The sequence below is a fragment of the Bos indicus x Bos taurus genome, chromosome 5 (assembly GCF_003369695.1).
Source record: "Bos indicus x Bos taurus breed Angus x Brahman F1 hybrid chromosome 5, Bos_hybrid_MaternalHap_v2.0, whole genome shotgun sequence".
Taxonomy (NCBI): domain Eukaryota; kingdom Metazoa; phylum Chordata; class Mammalia; order Artiodactyla; family Bovidae; genus Bos; species Bos indicus x Bos taurus.
The window spans coordinates 39,971,845-39,990,480 of record NC_040080.1 but is presented as its reverse complement, the minus strand read 5'-3'; the positions used below and the strand labels follow the sequence as shown (position 1 = coordinate 39,990,480).

General features: G+C 37.2%; 1 protein-coding gene across 3 annotated transcripts in view; it reads left to right on the top strand.

The window, feature by feature from the left end:
- Positions 1-18,636, top strand: part of LOC113892602 (ovochymase-1-like) — a 92,698-nt gene that overhangs the window by 67,742 nt on the left and 6,320 nt on the right. For 2 of the 3 annotated variants that reach the window (XM_027541629.1, XM_027541628.1), the window contains exons 18-22: positions 1,437-1,562; positions 5,708-5,755; positions 6,747-6,971; positions 14,746-14,919; positions 17,100-17,367. In XM_027541629.1, the coding sequence (XP_027397430.1) occupies positions 1,437-1,562; positions 5,708-5,755; positions 6,747-6,971; positions 14,746-14,919; positions 17,100-17,367 (841 nt within the window). The remainder of the gene's footprint in view (positions 1-1,436; positions 1,563-5,707; positions 5,756-6,746; positions 6,972-14,745; positions 14,920-17,099; positions 17,368-18,636) is intronic. The other variant, XM_027541630.1, reaches the window with a different exon arrangement.

Sequence of the window (18,636 nt, the reverse complement as noted above, 5' to 3'; positions counted from 1 at the left end):
GTAAAGGAAATCATTCCTGAATATTCATTGGAAGGGCTGATGTTGAAGCTGAAACTCCAATACTTTGGCCACCTGATGTGAAGAACTGACTCATTGGAAAAGACCCTGATGCTGGGAAAGAGTGAAGGTGGGAAGAGAAGGGGATGACAGAGGATGAGATGGTTGGATGGCATCACCGACTCGATGGCCATGAGTATGAGCGAGCCCTGGGAGTTGGTGATGGCCAGGGAAGCCTGGTGTGCTACAGTCCATGGAGTCGCAAAGAGGCAGACACGACTGAGCGACTCAACTGAATTGAAGTTAGCTTGATTTTATCATTAAGTAAGCCAGTCTGACTTTCATGTTAAGTGACTTGTTTTGCGTTATGAGTCAAGCAAGCCCACATTGTTTCAGAATTTTCCTATTACTTTCTTGAATGATCATTAGTCTTATTGTGGTCTCTGAAAGCCCCCTGTAGTTCCCTCTCTATCTACAGTTTCCTAATGGGGAACTCACCATTGTGCTCACTATTTGATCATCCCATTCTGTCCCTATCATAGGGAGAAACACACCAATATGTTTAAGTGGATATTTCTGGACTGCAAGGTTATAAGTAATTATTTTTTAAATTGTCCAGATTTTCTGTAGTGAAGGATTAAACATTCTGATCATAAAGAAAACTATAAAAATCAGGAGATGAAAGAAAAATATTATATTCTAGAAGTTGAACTAGATTCACAGGGTAGCAGTTACAGAGAACTTTATAACACCAATCTGGCTATTACCAGTCAGCCTCACAAGAGAGAGACCATGGGTAAAGATCAGTCTCCATCATCTTCTGAAGGATGCTTTTAGAAATCCAGGGGCAACGGGAGGTTGAGCAAAACCATTACTAATTAGCCCTAGGATTCTGACTCACAGGAGACCTCTAAGAACTGTTGCCTAAAAAATCTCATTTAGACCAGCTAGCAGTTTTGACTTTTATGCCAGTTACTGTACCTTGCCTCTTATTCATTTGGTTGTGCTGTGGATAAATGAAAGTTGTATGTAACAAAAGCTCAAATATACTTCTTTATGTATGGTTATTTCAATCTGGTGACAAAATATCTTTTAGTTCCCTGATGACCTAGCCAGACTATGTTACCTTCTTTTATATTATATAGCTTTAAAAGATCTACTTAAGTATTTCAGACATTATGAGAATGGGGTACAATGTCCTAGTTGGTTAGGAACCACTTTCTTAGAACTGCTTACACTTTGAAATCTAGGACATATCTGTTCTAATTGGGCTTTGTTATGCTTAATTTCCCATTATTAAATTGTTGGTAGTAGATAAAGTATAAATTTGTATTAAAAATAGGATTTTTTCCTTTTACTTTGCTCAATAACTTTTACCTTGATGAATGCTAAGAATGTTGTTTTGCGGGGGTGGGGTTGTTTTGTTGTTTTTTGGCTAGGAAATCTATGTGAAGGAGATTCACCTTCATTAAAGTCTCATGGTCCTCTTATGATGTTGATTTTCACATACAATGCAAGTTTGGCCATGAAAGAATTTTCTTTGAGATATTCTTTTCATATGTCTGGTAAGTCTGTTACTTTTTTCATATTTATATCTGTATGTTTTTGCTTTATTATGCTTTATTAGAAAATATGTCATAAAATAATTTGTTCTTCATTTCATTTGTAAGCTTTAGAAGAGAAAAAGATAGTATTTAAGGTTGTAACTTCTATAATCTGTGGAGGCATCAAAGTAAACCTTCATAAAGTATAAGATTTATCAAATTTTTCAGTTTTTATTATAGTACCTAATAATTCTGTAGTTTTCTGTATACTTGGAATATTATAACAATACAGTAGGAATTTTTTATCCCTAGCCTAAAAGTTTCAAGTAATTTTTCTATATTGAAATTGGTTTCCTTAATGTACTAATATCAAGAGTAATTGATTCCTTTTTTAAAACTTGTTTGGTGGATAGTTCATATATATTAGTTATAACCAGATTATTGACAAATATGCTTTGCCCAGCATTCCTATAGTTGGGTGAAGGCACTGATAGCATTATGAAAATTGAGAAGTACTGCAAATTATGGAAATTGGGTGTTATGAAGAAAACATTTGCAATTATGCTTAATTCTGAGTTAAACATTAGAGTTGCTCTAGTTCTTAAGATTTATCACATCATACACATTAAAAATGTTAATTGAAATATAATTGGAGAGTTATTTTTACAAAAAAATTTTTACTTTCTTAGTCTGGTAATGTGAGAAATGTTGGATGGAGAAAACGAAGATTTGCATCAAGTTCAAATTACATAAGTGAAAGGTGTACCATAAGGGGCTAACATAAACAGAATCAAATTTCCCATTTAAGCCTTTAATTATTCAGATTATCAGCAAATGGTTTTAAACTTATGCTATGCCATGTTTAAAGCACTGAGGATTCAGTGATGAGCAAGACTGTCCCTGCCTTAGAAGAGCTGACAGTCTAGTGGGGAGATAGTCAATATCTGTAAATAGAGAAGGACAGAGAGTGTTGCTTATCACCCAGTTCTACCAGGATTAAGCCACTGCAGTAGCTGATGGACAGTGCACTCTGTGCTTCAGAGAGAGGAAATTAAGGTGATAACAGGATGCTCTGTGCTTTGAACAAGCAGGCCCCTTACATAGCTAGATGTGTATTTCAGGAAGAATTTTAATGAACTCAGATTTCATATTTTCATGTAAAAGCACTAAAATCATTAGCTTGAGATCTCTGTTCCTTGTGACCAGCAGTAATCTTCTTTCAAGACATGTACTTAACTGTCCATACTCCCCTAGCCAAAACGACATTTAGACTGGCTCCCCCCCTACCTCTTAGCAACAGCTTGTTCAGAGCTACTGAGAGGTTGTCTCATGGGTATAGTCCTCCGTAAGACCCTACGTGAAACAAAACTCATAGCTCTCATGTTTTGCATTTTTGTTTCAGTCAACTAATCAAATAATCTCAGAAAAATATACAGTGAAAAAATGACTATATTAAGATTTGACAGAGGGGTCTTATTTAGTTTGGTAAAGGATGGGCATGGAATTCTGGGAAATCTTTGCTCTGTTATAGCAAAACACCTTCAAACGTATTTCTAGTCACTCTCTCCCCTTCTACCGTTTCACTTTTTCTTGAATCCATTCCTATAAGGCTTTCTTTCTTACCCTTCCCCAGATGGTGTTCTTGCCAAAGATACCAGTGACCCCCACAATTTGAGATCCGACAGTTACTTCTCTGTCATAACAGCTGCATTTTGCATGGATGACCTCTTCTTCCTTCTAGAATTTCATTTGTCATGGCCTCCAGGAAACCACTGTTACTTGACTCTCTTCTTTCTTCACTGATCTCCTTAGAGTCTTTTGGCTGGTCGCGCCTCATTTTTCCTACCATTAAAAGCTGAGGTGTGCTGGGACCCAGTCCTTGACTTTGTTTTCTTCTTTACCTACACTCACTCTTAAGTGATATCATCCAATCCCTAGTTTTAAAGACCATCTTTACACAGATAACGCTCAAAGTATATCTCCATCTTCTAATTTGAACTCCAGGACCGTATATGCAGTTGCCTCCCTCTTCATCTGGGTATCTAATAAGCATCTCAAATTTAACATGACCAAAATGCAACTCTTGATTTCCTACCTCTGTTTCCAGATTCTTCCTCCACCAGTCTTCCCCACCTCAGTAGATGGCAACTGCAGTTTACTAATTAAGTGTTCAAGCTGTTATACTGTTCATCCTTGACTTTTCTTCTCACATCTGTCATCAGATTTAGTTCATCTGTGGACCTACAGCAAAATTAATCTAGAATCCAACTACCTCTCAACAATTCCACCATAATGTTCTGATACAAGCCTTTGCTTAGTCTGTTTTACTCTTAACAGCCAGAATGATCATTTTTTAAATATTTAAAAAAATTTTGTTTAATTTTTGACTGTGCTGGGTCTTCTTTGCTGCGTGGACTTTTCTCTGTTTGTGACAAGTAGGGGCTACTCTCTGGCTGTAGTGTGTGGGCTTCTCACTGCGGTGGCTTCTCTTGTTGCAGAGCACAGGCTCTAGGCAAGGGGTCTTCAGTAGTTGTGGTATCTGGGCTAAGTAACTGAAGCTCTGGGGCTCTAGAGCACAGTAGTTGTGGCACACAGGCCTAGTTGCTCCTCAGCACGTGGGATCTTCCCAGACCAGGCACCTGTCTCCTGCATTGGCAGCCGGATCCTTTACCACTGAGCCACCAGGGAGGCACCAAAATAATCATTTTTAAATGAATAATTCACATCATGTTATTCCTCTGCTTAAAACCTTTCAATGTTGTCCCAGCTCACTCTTAGTTGGCTTTACAGTGACCTATGAGATTAGCTCAGTCGGTAAAGAATCTGCCTGCAATGCAAGAGACCTGGGTTCAATCCCTGGATCAGGAAGATCCTCTGGAGAATGAAATGGCAATCCACTCCAGTATTCTTGCCTGGAAAATCCCATGGACACAGGAGCCTGGTGGGCTACAGTCCATGGGGCCGCAAGAGTCAGACATGACTTAGTGACTAAACCACATGAGATTCTGTATGATCTTGTTCTTGGCTACCTCATTGACTACCTCTCTGATCATTTTCCCCAGCCACACCAGCCTTTCTGCTGTTGCTCAGCCACACCAAGCACACCCCCCTGCTGTTCCCTCCAAATCGTGCAACCATGCCTACAAATAGATGATGCTCAATAATTGTTTGAATAAAGGAAATGACATTCTAGCTGGGGTAGGTTAGTGAGTAGACAGTAAGGTAGTAGCTCCTTACCTAGTAAATGAGTAAGAAATACATCTGTCTTGCTTATGAAAATCCCTTTGGCTGAGAGCTAAAGAATGAGTACGAGTCAACTAAGCAGATTTTGTACACATGTTCAATTTCTGTTTTCGGATAAACATAAACAACCTTTAGCACAGACATTTTTCCAACAACAGCAGAAATGTTATAGGTTCACCCTGTATGTGAAGTTTGTTAAAAATCTGACTCATTCGGCTTTCCCTGGTGGCTCAGTGATAAAGAATTTGCCTGCTAATGCTGGAGATGCAAGTTTGATCCCTGATCTGGGAAGATCCCATGTAGCGTGGAGCAGCTGAGCCCGTGCACCACGACTATTGAGCCTGTGCTCTAGAGCTCAGGAGCCACAACTACTGAGCCCACATGCCACAACCACTGAAACCCGAGCCCTAGAGCCCATGCTTGCAACAAGAGAAGCCACCACGATGAGAAACCCATGAACTGCAACTAGACAAAAGCCCATGTAGCAACAAAGACCCAGCATAGCCAAAAATAAATAAATAAATAAATATTTTTTAAAATGTCTGACTCATCATTCATACTCATGAGATTACAAATCAAAATATATCAGTGGAAACTGTAACATTAATATCTATGTGAACCATTAAAATATATGTGTGATATTTAGTCATATGGAAAAATATTCACAATTGGGGGAAGTTACAATGATATAAAGTGAAATACAGTTTTAAAAAAATGTACACTATAGCTTAGGGAAAAGCAGGATTTACATTAAAATATGAGTATTGGTTACTTGTAGGATGGAATTACAGGAGACTTTATTTCCTTTTTTGAAATCTGTCTTTTGGAAATTTTCTCCAATGTAAGTGTATCACTTAAACAAAAAATAAAAAATATAAAGCATTAATTAGGATATATTGACCTTAAGAATTCTCTTATTCTAGGTTCCATGAGAGGAAACATTAAAGTTAATGGTAAAGAGGATAAAGGAGGTAAGGAATTGGCTTTGTTGATCTGCCTTTGGTTACCTGATATAGGAATAGAGTGAGGAATTTCCTTCTGCTAAACACTGTTTAGGAATAAGTATACTTTGACTGCTATCAAAGACTTCTCAGTGTTGTGTCCTTATTCTATTTGCTTTATAATGAGATATGAACTTATATTAATTTTCTGAGTGTCAAACTTTGGAGGTAGTGGAGACCTAGGGCAGATCAGAGAGTAGAGAGTAAGAAGGTGGCACCTTATCTGATTACTGTGTAAGAAATACATGTTTTGTTTATGAGATCCCCCTATTTTAACTCTGTTATTCATTAACATTCTTTCCATATACTTTATGTCCTCTGGATTGTGCTTTGACATCCTTCACCCTCTATTTTTGCTGGGCCATTGCACAGTTAACTAAAATGACAAGATTACTGATGAAGTAAATCAATTTGGGGTGGCATTAATTTTGTCTTGAATAATGCCTAGAGCATTTGGAGTAAATCCAAAATGTCATTAAATTCCTCAGTTCTCTTCTTGGTATAGTAGCTTCTTGGCCCTTGTGAACCTTAATATCCTGATTTCAACTATCTGAGAGTGATCCAAATTTCCTTACCAAATAAAATGATTATAATTTTTAGTATAGGCTGAATTTTAGAAGTATGTAATTTACTCAGGGGTTTAGAAGATTGCGTGCTAAAGATAAGCAACAAAGCTACATCACAATGTATATGTGGGTGACTTAGTGGTTCATAGTTTGTGAGTTAAAGTCACAGAACTTTGTCTTCTTTTGAGAAAGGTCAGTTTCTCAAAACAAAAGTCATTTATACCCTGTGTCACCATATATAAGGATCTATGGAAGTAAAGAGTAATATAACTTAATAGAAGTACATTGCAGTTTAAGGTTTTAATGACCTGTTGTAGACATTAAAACCAGATCCAAAAAGTAGTAACTCAGCTCCTTGACTATTGCATACAATATTTTTTTCTTTTTGCCTCAAGGGTGTCCAATATTGGATCTGATTGCAGTTAGTTCTTTTGAGATCACATCTCCCAATTATCCTAACATTTATCCTAATATGCTGAACTGCACTTGGACTTTTTATTCTATATCTGGAAATAAAATGAAGGCATTGATTAAAGATTTTATAATGGAAGAATCTTGGAACTGTGAATGGGATTATTTCAATATTTATGATGGACCAGATCAGCAATCAAGATTACTTGGTAAACTGAACCTTCTTAAATGTCCTATGTTGAGAACCATTCATAAGAACATTTATATAATTATATATGTGGCAAACATGATCTAGATTTGCCTTGGGAGCAATATCATTTGCTGTCAGAGACTTTCCATCAGATCTTTCATCAGAATCCTGAATATTATTAAACACAGTGGGATGAGCATAAGACCACACTCAATGGCTCTTCACCTTTAATTCCAGCTTTTCTTGATTTCAGTGATTCCTATCTCATTTTATCATCAGAGAGCACACTAATTTTGTTTTTCTCAGGAAGTCATATATTTGAAGAGTTTCTGTTGCCTAAACTGCATTTTTAGGCAGCTTTTTGAAAATGTGTTTACTTAGATTTCATCCTCACAATAAAGGTAGCTCTCTTTAGATACAAGGTAAATTACAAAAAAAAAAAAAAAGGCCCAATTAACTTGAATAATCTTTAGAGATTTAATGACCACATGACGTCTACTATATTTGAATGTCAGACAATGTCCTGAGACTGACTCATAGAGGGAACTTTTCCAAAGATTTTGTAATTCAATATTGTATCCCATTCTCTAATTTCCAACCAGTTCTGCTAATCAGGATGCCATTACAATCCACCTATCACAAAGGACAGGAGAAGAGGTTTGAAGCTATCTTTTTACAAAGATCTTAACCACTTTTGTGATATTCTAGGATTTATAACATCAGTAGGCTTAGCAATGTACTTTGAAATTCCAAAGCTACTTAAATTTTTTCTTATCAGTGAGTTTGGTTCCTGCCAAGAATTCTAAAGCAATTAGAATAGAGGTGGTGGAGACACAAAATATCAAGCTGTTAGTTCTCCATAAGATTAATATGAATCATCTATGGTATCAGATCCAGAATTATCTGATATAATTCTCCAGAATGCCTTTCAACCTAAGACCCTTGGAACACACCTGGAATTGAACAAGTTTGATTTATTACTCATTTTGGAAAAAGAAAACACATATCCTTGAAAACCATGGAGTGTTAACAGGATGGTAGAAAGAACCCTATAGGATTTGGGTTTTGAATGAGTAATTTTGGAGAGGGTCTAGGGAAGAGGACTTTCTTAAAAATTACCCATTGAAAGCCCAAATTCTAAATTCTAGGGAAGTGGAACGGCTTACCAGGAGGTGCAGTGGTAAAGAATCTGCCTGCCAATGCAGAAGATGCAGGTTCAATTGGGAAGGCCAGGAAGATCCCCTGGAGAAGGAAATGGCAACTCACTCACTCCAGTTTTCTGGCCTGAGAAATTCCATGGACAGAGGAGCCTGATGGGCTACAATCCATGGGGGTGCAAAGAGTCAGACATGACAGCACACCCACACTAAGGAAGTGAAATTTGCTCTAGATTGCTTGCAGGAAGGGGGTGAGAAAGTGGGGCAAATTTATGATTGGGTATCTAGGCGTGACTAGAGTACGGAGGAGCCTGGTAGGCTGCACTCCGTGGGGTTGCTGAGTCGGACACAACTGAGCGACTTCACTTTCACTTTTCACTTTCATGCACTGGAGAAGGAAATGGCAACCCACTCCATTGTTCTTGTCTGGAGAATCCCAGGGACGGGGGAGGCTGGTGGGCTGCCGTCTATGGGGTCTCGCAGAGCTGGACACGACTGAAGCGACTTAGCAGCAGCAGCAGCAGCAGAGTACAGGTAAAACTGTAATTGGTAAAGAAGTAACAAGTCTTCATTTTAGCCGAGAGGTCAATGTTTGGTGTTTTGTTGGTTATAGACGACCTTGTTTTTGTCTTATCACAGATTCAGAGACAGTCTGATGTTGGTGTCCTGTGAGACTGTTTGTATCTAATAGGAGATCCTGATTCAGTTGTGAGTGCTGGACCAGTTTCTAGATGTCAGGGCTGCTTTCCTATTTCTCATTTTACTATTTTTCAACCTGGCAACATTATTCATCTTTAAAAGTTCTGATTAATCAAAAATTCATGGGTCAAAACATTAAAAATGTGACAACTCTTATTTCTGTAATTAGCTTACACAATTTTATATAAAAGTGAGGTCACTAACATTAGTTTGCTAGTTTACACAGTTTTATTTCATATAATTTTATATACTTACAGTAGTTTTAGTTCAGTGAAATATGCAATTTTATAAGCATTGTTAAACTGTTGAACATTGAACCCTATTGCTATTCTCCCATCTGATGAGAAGAGCTAGCCCAAATATAGATCCACATTGTCTATATTGTCTCAGTTATCTTTTCTTACTAAATATTTTCTCACCTAAAGAGAATTCATTAGCTACATTTTAATTATTTCTGAGAATATAGATGGAATGGTACACAGCCTCCAGACTGGTTTCATTGCAATGGTTTTACACTATATTAATGAAAATAATTAGCAAAATTAAGGTTCATCTTTTCTTCATTCTTTCATTTACCCCATAAAGGTAAGACATCAGTAACTAGTTAACACCATATTAAATATACATGTCAGATTAATTCATGACTGAGCATTTTCTAGTGTTAGACATCTTGAAGACACAATGGTGAACAGTTCAGAAGTGATCATTGCCACCTTCTTCTGAAAAGACATAATAATAAAAAAAAAACTAATAATAGTATTTAACAATAAATAATAATCAAATAATTACTGATTGTTAACATGTGTGCTGTGCTTAGTTGCTCAGTCATGTCTGACTCTTTGTGACCCAATGGATTATAGCCTGCCAGGCTCCTCTATCCATGGGGATTCTCTAGGCAAGAATACTGGATTGGGTTGCCATGCTCTCCTCCAAGGGATCTTCCCATCCCAGGGATTGAACTCAGGTCTCCTGCACTGCAGGTGGACTCTTTACCATGTGAGCCACCAGGAAAGCCCAAGAATACTGGATTGGGTAGCCTATCCCTTCTCCAGGGGATCTTCCCAACCCAGGAATCGTACTGGGGTCTCCCGCATTGCAGGTGGATTCTTTACCAGCTGAGCTACCAGGGAAACCCTATGTCAACATAGTCTGAAGGAAATTAGTTGCAGCAGCAGTATGGAATAATAGTGGGTACACAGTTGCTTTAGTTAAGATGGTCATGGAAGGCCTCATTGAAGGAGTGCATTTGAGATCCAAAGAATGACAAGGAAACAGTCAGGCAAGGCCAAGATAGCATGTGCGAAGGTGTCTAGTATCTCAGGTCTGACCTTACACCCTACCGTTCTCCTTCTCCTTCACCCAAAACCAGGCACACTGGATTCTTTATTCTTCCTTGGACTAACAGCATATTCTTGCTTGGCCCCAGTGTGACTTCAAGACTCACTTCCTTAGTTTGTTCAGGTATCTGTCCAGATATTATATAATCTAAGGCCTCTTGTACCACATCATCTAAATAATCCTCTTACACTTTTCCTTCTTGGCGTTAATCATGACCTGGCAGCATGTATATTTATTTGTTTAGAATCTGTTTCCCTCCACCAGAATGAAAATATCCTGATAACAGAACTTAGTCTCCTGTTCACTGCTTTATCTCCAATGTCTAAAGTACTACCTGAAAATAAATACTTGATGAAAAAATAAATGAGAAAAAGGCCTTGAATATGGGAATAGTTTGGTAACTTTGGGAACTGTCAAAGATCAGAGTGGCTAGAGATTGAGGACGGACTGGAATGAGGTGAGGTTGTAGAAGATGAAGGTTTTTCCCTCAGGTCATACAGCTCAGGTTATGGTAATGAGTGGACTTTATTCCCATCCAGTGGGAGGTCATTAAAGGTTTTGGACAAGGAACTAATTTGAGAGCTGCTGTGGCTACCATGTTGGGAATGGATTTTAGAGTGACAAGTGAATTATTTTAAAAAAAAAACTTTTTATTGTGTATTGCTGGATAACATATTAATGATGTGATAGTTTCCAGTGAACAGTGAAGGGACTCAGACATATACATATATATGTGTGCTTAGTCGCTCAGTCATGTCCGATTCTTGTGACCCCATAGATCGTAACCTGCCAGGCTCCTGTGTCCATGGGATTTTCCAGGCAAGAATACTGGAGTGGGTTGCCATTTCCTACTCCAGGAGATCGTCCCGACCAAGGAATCCAACCCAGGTCTCCTGCATTGCAGGCAGATGCTTTACCAACTGAGCTACAAGGGAAGCCCAACCATACATATACATGTATCCATTCTCCCCCAAACACCCTTACCATCCAAGCTGCATGACATTGAGCAGAGTTCCATGTGCTATACAGTAGGTCCTTGTTGGTTATCCATTTTAAGTATAGCAGTGTGTATATGTCTGTCCCAAACTCCCTCACTATCCCTTCCCCCCTTGTCAGGGTGAATCACACCTGCAGTTACGAGGCAATTATGATAATCTATACCTATGCTCTCTAACCCATGTTCTTATTTAAATTCAAATTTTAAAATGAAATGGAATGTAGTATTAGCCACACTTCAAGTGCTCAACTGCTACATGTAGTGAATGATTACTATACTGGACAGCACTCATATTGAACTTCCCATTATTGCAGAATGTTCTTTTAGTACTGTTTAGGTACTAAAGTTGCCTTGCAAGAGGATGGTAACAAGGGAATGCAGGTAAAATGGACAGATCTGGAGAACTGATAGGCTTTCTTGATGGAATAAATGTGAAATTAGATCTGCAGATCAAGGATGGCTCCTAAGTTTATAGTAGGAAGTTTTCAGAGGTGGTGGTATTTAGAGAGATGGGAAATACTAGAGGGAGAAACGGATTTGTGGTGAAAGATCTATTTGGGTCATGTTAAATTTTTAATGCCATGATACATCTAAGGTTGAGTTGGCAGTAGGGAGTTAGAAGTAGAACTCCTGAAGTTTGGACTTAAGATATAGATTTGAGAGTTATTAGCTTCTCATAAATTTCCTTTAGTTATGCTTTCTCTGACATCATCAATCTCCTCTATCATTCTCATCAGTTTCAAACATATTCTATTATTACCCATGATTAAAATAAAAATAGACAAGAAAGTTAGCTGTTGCCCCATTTCTCTGCTTCCCTTTACAGTAAAATCTCTCACTTTCTTAGAGATTGATGGATGTACATAGTTTATGGGATTATGGGTAAGAAGTCATGGAGAGATCAATTATAGCAAGGGAATACTAATAGATTAGGATACATAAAAGTGGTAATTTGGGAAGTAGAATATTTGAAATCAAATTTCAAAAGTCTCAAATGATTCCAAATTTTCAATGCAGTGTTGTTAGTAAAGAATTATGACAAAAGAGATAAGATCCCTTGTATGGTTAAATTTAGTGTTGGCACTGAGCTGGCATTCACTAACTTGGTCTCACGAGTCTTCACTGTAAATATCCAGTCTGTCTGGTTGTTGCCCCTGACATACTGGTTATGAAATATCATCTTTGGTCAAGCAACAACTTTAAGGAACATTAAAAATTTGGAACACATCCATAGAACACAATGACCAGGATGCTGAAGGGTGTGGACACCTGGGAATGTTTATCTTAGAGAAAAGAGAAGACAGAAGGATCACAATTTCTTCTCTTCAAGTATTTATGGAATTTCCGTAGACTCTCAGCCATGTATAAAACTTGTTCTGCCTAGTAATATCTAATAGTTGTTGAATGTTTACCATTATTCATGCATAGTCCTGAGAACTTATAACTCAATCTTCTTAACAGTCCTATGGAGGTAGGTTGTGTTATCCTCATTTTAAATATAAGGAAACACAAAAATGTTGAGGAACTTGCCTCTGGTAACATAATTAAAAGTAAAGAAAGCTGATTTAAAGCCCAGGCACTCTGATTCATTTATATCCTTAGCCACTCCATTAACCATATGATTACACTGATGCCTTTTGATTCAACATAAGGAAGAACTGTCAAGCAATTAGAACTGCTTAAAAAGAGAAAATAAATGCTCATAAGTCCCACATAATATCTTCAGATGCAGCTAACATATGTCCAAGGTTATTTTAGAAGGAACTCAGTGCTAGATGAAAGATTAAACTATCACTAAGATTCTATATTTAACGTAGTTCTTTACTTCTCATTCAGCTACCCATTTCAAACCTACATGTTTTGTAAATGTGTTACCTGTATTTCTACCTAAGCCATTAACAGCAATACTGTACTTGGCAGAACCGAGGGTAGAACTATTTTCATACCCATCAGATCTTCCCTTCAGGTTAACATTGTATGGTTATTTAATCAGCTGTGAAGCTCCCTAGTCATATAATTATCCACTTACACTTTATATCTGTTCACAGGGACATCGTAAGGTACTTTATTAAGTGCTCCACTGAAATCAAAATTCATTAAGTTTATCTCATTCCCCCTAGCCACCATCTAATTAGCTCTTTCCAAAAATTAAATTAGGTTAATTTAATATGGCCTGTAGAGGATCCCATGCTAGTTGCTCATGACCACTGATTCCTTCTTAAAGTGTTCAAAAACCACCTAATAATTTGCTATAAAATTTTGCTGAGGTTTTTTTACTTAGTAAATGTTTATAATGCTTCATAAATATAACTTTATATAATCCCATATTTTTTTAATCTAAATTATACAGATGAGAAAATTGTGGCAGAGAGGTTAAATAACTTGCCTAGGGCCACATAGCTAATAGAACTAGTCCAGACTAGCAGTTTGACTTTGGAATCCAAGCCTGTAAGGACTAAGCTACACTACTTCACTGATATAAGACTTTGCAAATCCTTTAGCCTCTTTGTTTTTCTCTGTCTCCTACCCTTCCCCCTCTGCCAACCCTCAAACTCCTTTTTGAAAAGCAGAATAACATTTTCCCATTTCCATTATGTTAAAACTTGCAGAGTGTTAGTTGACTTTACACAGATGCCTTTATTTGACATGGTGCCTCTCCAAAGCTACCCACGACATCCAGTTCACCAAACAGATTCTTCAAGGATAAGAATGATGTAGAGATTAACTTTCTCCTATTCCCCATCTCTCTTGCCCAGATTCCTCAAAAAACATTATCTTTAAGACAAATCAATAGTGTATCATTTAGTTTGAGAGAATTTCAGTTACAGCTTGTATAGATAAATTACAGCAAATGTCCTGTCACCTATCAGGACAACCCTTGTGACGACTTTTGTGTTTCTATATTAGGAAAGGATCATCATTAGTCTGTATTTGGACAGACTACATGTCTTAGTTTTAGCTACTATAATAAAAATGCCATAGTTTGGGTAGCTTAAATAACAAGTATTTATTTCACAGTTATGAAGACTTGAAGTTCAAGATTTGCTGTCTGGTGAGGGTTTGCTTCCTGGTTCATAGCTGTCTTCTTGCTATTTCCCCATAAGACAAGAAAAGGGTCTAGAGAGCTCTCTGGGTTCTCTTTTATAAGGGTTTATAAGGCTCCACCCTCATGACCAGGTCACCCCTGCAGGCCACACCTCCTAATACCATCACATGGGGGATTAGGATTTTCACATATGAATTTTGGGGGCACACCAACATTTGGTCCATAATGGTATCCCATTACTTCCATTTCTCTGTCCATATATCTTCATTGAAATGCTTCTTTAACCACCCTTATAATCAAAGATTGCCACACAAATTGTATATTGTTTCCGTATCAATTGCTAGCCCAGTCTTTTCTCTTTGATCTTTTAAACTCTATACCCTTTTATTGTCTCAATCAAATCATGACTTTCATCCTCAGAATCTTGATTTTACATTATTGATAATCATTCTTTTGTTAAGATTTGTTTGGAATTTAATGTCCCCTCTCTCCTTCCTCTTTTACCCATGTAATTACACAGAAGTATTTTGATTATTGAGTATACTTCACATTGCAGCTCATTTATGTGGCTCCAAGAAAGAATTTGTCTGGATATCCAGTGGTGCTTACCTAACTGTGAATTTGAAAACTGATGAGTCTGTGGGAGAAAGAGGTTTTAAACTGATTTTGGAAGATATGACACAGAAGCCATCACAGAAAAGCAATATTGGGATCCAACTGCCTATTAATGGTAAGTAATTGTTTTAAAATATCTACTAAAGCAGGTACCATATATGCGTTAAAACAGAACCTGGAGCCCACTGGTTTAGGGATCAGTGGCAATCACTTTAATACTAAAAACAGGATAAGCTCATTTCAGACCATTCCTTACGGACTGAGACTTTGGCAGTTCACATAGATCATGTGAGGTAATAAAGTTAATTGGGGTGTGTACATGTCTATATGTGTGTATGTTGTTTTTAATTGAGAAATAATAAACATGAGAGACAGTGAGTTGCTATTTAAAAGATCCTGTGGGGCTTTCAAGCTGAAACAAGAGGAGAGTTCAATGTGTTTCCATGTCTTTGTTTACATATCTCTTCTATTAAGTAACTATCTCCTCACCACCACCAAGAACCCTCAAAATATTTTAGATATATTACCTTTTCTGCATAAAATAGAAACAAATGTACTGATTTTTTCCTACTTAGTCTATCTGATTTTAAGCTAGCATTTCATTAGTTGTGCTTAAGACTAAACCTAATGAATCTGTTATTAGGAGATTTTCTTGATTAGAGTATAATAGCAGGAAAATTCAAATAATCCACATTAATGCAAAGTTGTTTTTTTGTTTTTTATGACAGTCTATCTTAAGATTCCAGGTAACTCTAGTGGTAAAGAATCCACCTGCCAGTGCCAGAGACTCAAGAGACACGTGTTCAATCCCTGGGTTGGAAAGATCCCCTAGAGAAGGAAATGTCAACCCACTCCAGTATTTCTTGCCTGGAGATCCCATGGACAGAGGGGTCTTGAGGGCTACAGTCCATGGGATCACAAAGAGTTGGACACAACTTAGCAACTAAGCAACAACAGTCTTTCTTAGGATAGTGAAATGAACAGGCTCTCCTAAGAGTCCTGAATTTGAGCCCTAGACTAGTGAACCACATTGTCCTATAGGTGTGATTTTTTTTCTTTTTTTGGCTGTGCCACAAGGCACGTGGCATCTTAGTTCCCTACCCAGGCAGGGACCAAACCCGTGCACTCTGCAATTGAAGCACAGAGTCTTAACCACTGGACCACTAACAAAGTCCCCTATAGATGTGATTTTTAATTGTTAAAGGCCTGCTCACCTAATTGACCCTTCTTCTGCGTCCATTGCTTTTGTTTTTCCATTGCTTTATCTTTAAACTGACCCTTTATTCTCACAGTAAAAATATTTAGCCTCATTTCTTTTTTAAAGTATTGTAAAGTAAGTTGAATACTAATAAAATATTGCTGTGATACATGTATACAAACAACCCCAAAATCTGAGTTACCACATAAAGTGTGGATTACCAATGCAATAAAAGCATACAGTAATGCAGTGAACTTGATGCATAAAAAATATGTTTTAGTAAATACCTTTTGTGGGTTTTTTCCCCCTAAAGTCCAGGATAGTCTTAATTTTGAAGAGTTTGCATATTTGTAAAGGAAGAGGGAATCCATGTTTTATACATATCTGAAAAGAAAGTAGAAATGATTTTACTTAAGTATTGAATAATCAAGTGCAAATCCGCTATGCTATAAATTTTTTGTTTTAAATAGCTTTCTGGTGTAAAAAATAATCTCAAGTAAAGAATTAACAAGTGAGCATATCTTAGGAGACCTGGGTTCGATCCCTGGGTTGGGAATATATCCTATCACTCCAAAATTATATGGTTATGGAAAAATTTAGTTTTCTTCATATTTAAGGAAATTCTTAACTATTAAATTTCTTTTTAAATCTGAGAATGGAGTAAACATATTGCTATACATTTTCCTTATGATTTTCCTTTATATATACAACTTATTTTGAATACACAGAGCATAAAATATTTTGATGTGTCTAAATATATGTACTGGGATAACACAAATGATGCTACAGAAAGAACAATCTCCAATAATTTCATGATTAAGTGCAACATTTTTATTTCTTTTTTAAAAAAATTGATTTGTGTTCCAATTCACCTAAAGATATGTGTTTTAATATGAGTATATTAACATGGTGTGTATATTAATACCTTAGTAAACTGTTGATTTTTGCTCATTTAAAAGCATTGGAAGAAAAGATGAGTCTCATCTCTTGCAAATAATGCTAGTTTTGAACTGACAAAAGGAGTAAATGCCTTCTGAGATTTAAATAGAAATTCATAAGTATTGCTATCTAATGTTTTGCTGTTGTTTTTTTCTAAGGGCTTCCAGTAGAAAACAATACCAGAAGACAGCCAGCTCAAGACTCATGTGGCGTTCCATTTGTTGACCCATTTCTCATTGAAGGATTTGAGAGGAATACAAATATCTTGCCTGCAGAGGTCGGGGAGCCCAGGGTGGTTGGTGGCCGTGCAGCCGCTGTGATGTCGTGGCCCTGGCTGGTCAGTCTGCAGCACCAAGGCCATCACTACTGTGGAGGTGCTCTGATTGGGAGGCGGTGGGTCCTGACAGCGGCACACTGTAACTTCAGGTGTGTGCCTGGGTGGTGGGGGTTCTGGGATGCGGCGGGTGCTGATAAGGAGCTATTTGAGGGCCCATGGTGGGTACACTCCTTCTCTCCCCACATCATGAGAAACATTAAGCACCAGCTCCCACTGATACAGTCCCCAACTTGCAAATGAATGAATGTATTAGGTTGATGAAACTTTCTGTGCTTCACTAATAAAATTACTACTAATAGCTTTTAATTCTAAGAGCAGCTTTCTGCTTCTAGGTATAATTTAATTAGTAAGTAACTAACAACACCCTCCCTTCCAACCATAAAAATGGAGATCTCACATTTTTGCATCAGTTTCTCAGCACGGAGCCTAGAGCCCAGGGGTTGCTTATATGTGGCTTCCTTTCCTCCTTACTCTCCTGTGGATTGTCTGATGATCATACCCAGTCCCAAAATAAATCTGTAAAGTTTGAAAGAATTTCAAGGAATGTCCTTTAAAAAGGAACATTTGTTTTCTTTGATTTTATCTTACTTTTGATCTTAATATGATATGGAGATATCTGAAAACTCCCTCAGAGGAGTCTTAGCTTGACGTTTTTAGTATTATCTCCCAGAAGCAGCATGACAGCTGACGCTGTTGCACAGTGTCCCATAGCTGCACAAGTAGATACAACATTTTCAACGTCTCTGAAATTGGATTTACAATAAAAGCATCTAATCAAATAATGTGGTTATCATGAGCCTTCAGTGAACTAAAAACTCAATTTCTATACTATCCCCCAACTCTTCCTTTTGATACAGGTAAATCATAAGAAGGCATACTTATTAAGACAGTTTCAGACTTTCATGTGCTTAAAATTACCTGGGGAGTTTTTTATAAATGGAATCTTAGAGTATTAATTTTGAATTTTGAGTTGATGAGTTATGTTTGGAATTTTGCACTTTTAATACCTGTGCTAGACTTAATGCATGTGGTCCCTAGACATTTCTTTGAGAAGCACTGTATTAGGGAGTAAATATAACTTTCAGAATAGTTTCAGTGACCATTACATAAGTACATCATATAATGCATAATATTATGATTATAATACATATGATTATTACCTTGAGGCAGCATGAATGTTAATTGTAATAAAAAATACTGAATAAAAAATTCTGAATTTTTTATTCAGTATTTTTTATCTGACATTATGAAGACAAGGAAGTAGACACTTTAAAATTTTTCTCAAGGGCTGAATTAATAAGAAACCTCTGTTTCCTATGAATTCAAGATAATAAGGATTTTAATGTGGATTAGAAATG